General features: G+C 69.1%; 1 protein-coding gene across 1 annotated transcript in view; it reads right to left on the bottom strand.

Moving 5' to 3' along the window:
• The window catches only part of mif (macrophage migration inhibitory factor), a 6445-nt gene extending 5474 nt beyond the window's left edge, over positions 1-971 (bottom strand). The window contains exon 1 of the mRNA XM_038793467.1: positions 756-971. Coding sequence (XP_038649395.1) covers positions 756-863 — 108 coding nt within the window. The 5' untranslated portion in view covers positions 864-971. The remainder of the gene's footprint in view (positions 1-755) is intronic.
• Positions 972-1988: the final 1017 nt, after the last annotated feature.

The following is a 1988-nucleotide window of genomic DNA, read 5'->3' as shown; positions in this document are numbered from 1 at the left end:
TCTCTCTCTCTCTCTCTCCCCGCGGAACCCTGTCCCTCTCTCTCTCTCCCCGGGACCCGGTCCATATCTCTCCTCCCCGGGACCCGGTCCCTCTCTCTCTCTCTCTCTCTCTCCCCGGGACCCGGTCCCTCTCTCTCTCTCTCCCGGGACCCGGTCCCTCTCTCTCTCTCTCCCCGGGACCCGGTCCCTCTCTCTCTCTCTCCCCAGGACCCGGCCCCTCTCTCTCCCCGGGACCCGGTCCCTCTCTCTCTCCCCGGGACCCGGCCCCTCTCTCTCCCCGGGACCCGGTCCCTCTCTCTCTCCCCGGGACTCGGCCCCTCTCTCTCCCCGGGACCCGGTCCCTCTCTCTCTCTCCCCGGGACTCGGCCCCTCTCTCTCTCTCCCCGGGACCCGGTCCCTCTCTCTCTCTCCCCGGGACCCGGCCCCTCTCTCTCTCTCCCCCGGGACCCGGCCCCTCTCTCTCCCCGGGACCCGGTCCCTCTCTCTCTCTCCCCGGGACCCGGCCCCTCTCTCTCTCCCCCGGGACCCGGCCCCTCTCTCTCCCCGGGACCCGGTCCCTCTCTCTCTCCCCGGGACCCGGTCCCTCTCTCTCTCTCCCCGGGACCCGGCCCCTCTCTCTCTCTCCCCCGGGACCCGGCCCCTCTCTCTCCCGGGACCCGGTCCCTCTCTCTCTCTCCCCGGGACCCGGTCCCTCTCTCTCCAGCCCGGGTTCCGGGGGCTGCAGGAGGCCCGCTCCCTGTCCTACGCCCGGCTACCTTCTTGGGTTTGCCCAGTTCCTGGGCCAACACCATCGTCAGCTCCTCTGCCAGCACGTCCGGGATGGTGGAGCGGCTCAGGTTTGTGTTCAGCACGAAAGTCGGCATTTCTCCTCCGATCAGCCACTGCACCACACGCTTCAATTCAAAGACCAACTCCCCGCACTCTAACCTCCGACCGCGAGTGGCCGCTGTAACCGCTCCCCGCGCCCTGACCCTCCCTCCTCCGACCGCGAGTGGCCGCTGTAACCGCTCCCCGCGCCCTGACCCTCCCTCCTCCGACCGCGAGTGGCCGCGATACCCGCGCCCTGACCCTCATTCCTCCGACCGCGAGTGGCCGCTGTAACCGCTCACCGCGCCCTGACCCTCCCTCCTCCGACCGCGAGTGGCCGCTGTAACCGCTCCCCGCGCCCTGACCCTCACTCCTCCGACCGCGAGTGGCCGCTGTAACCGCTCCCAGCGCCCTGACCCTCACTCCTCCGACCGCGAGTGGCCTCTATACCCGCTCCCCGCGCCCTGACCCTCATTCCTCCGGCCGCGAGTGGCCGCTATACCCGCTCCCCGCGCCCTGACCCTCATTCCTCCGACCGCGAGTGGCCGCTGTAACCGCTCCCCGCGCCCTGACCCTCACTCCTCCGACCGCGAGTGGCCGCTATACCCGCTCCCCGCGCCCTGACCCTCATTCCTCCTACCGCGAGTGGCCGCTGTAACTGCTCACCGCGCCCTGACCCTCACTCCTCCGACCGCGAGTGGCCGCTGTAACCGCTCCCCGCGCCCTGACCCTCACTCCTCCGACCGCGAGTGGCTGCTGTAACCGCACCCCGCGCCCTGACTCTCACTCCACCGGCCACTAGAGGTCACTGTAATTGCTCCCCGTGCCCTGAACCTCACTCTACTGCCACTAGGGGTCACTTTAACCGCTCCCCACGCCCTGACCCTCACTCCTGCGGCCACTAGGGGTCACTGTAACCGGTCCCCCTGCCCTGACTTCACCCCTGCGGCCACTAGAGGTCTCCGTAAATGTTCCCGGGGCCTGATCCTCACTCCTGCGGCCACGAGAGGTCACTGTAACCGCGCTCCGTGCCCTGACACTCACGCCTGTGGCCACTAGAGGCCACTGTAACCGCGCTCCGTGCCTTGACAAACAACCCTGTGGCCACTAGGGGTCACTGTAACCGCTCCCCGCGCCCTGACCCTCACCCCTGTGGCCACTAGAGGTCACTATAACCGCGC

Source organism: Scyliorhinus canicula, chromosome 1 (genome assembly GCF_902713615.1).
Source record: "Scyliorhinus canicula chromosome 1, sScyCan1.1, whole genome shotgun sequence".
In the NCBI taxonomy this organism is placed as follows: Eukaryota; Metazoa; Chordata; class Chondrichthyes; order Carcharhiniformes; family Scyliorhinidae; genus Scyliorhinus; species Scyliorhinus canicula.
Note: the sequence above shows the minus strand (reverse complement) of the source record. Positions and strands in the feature narration are given on the sequence as shown.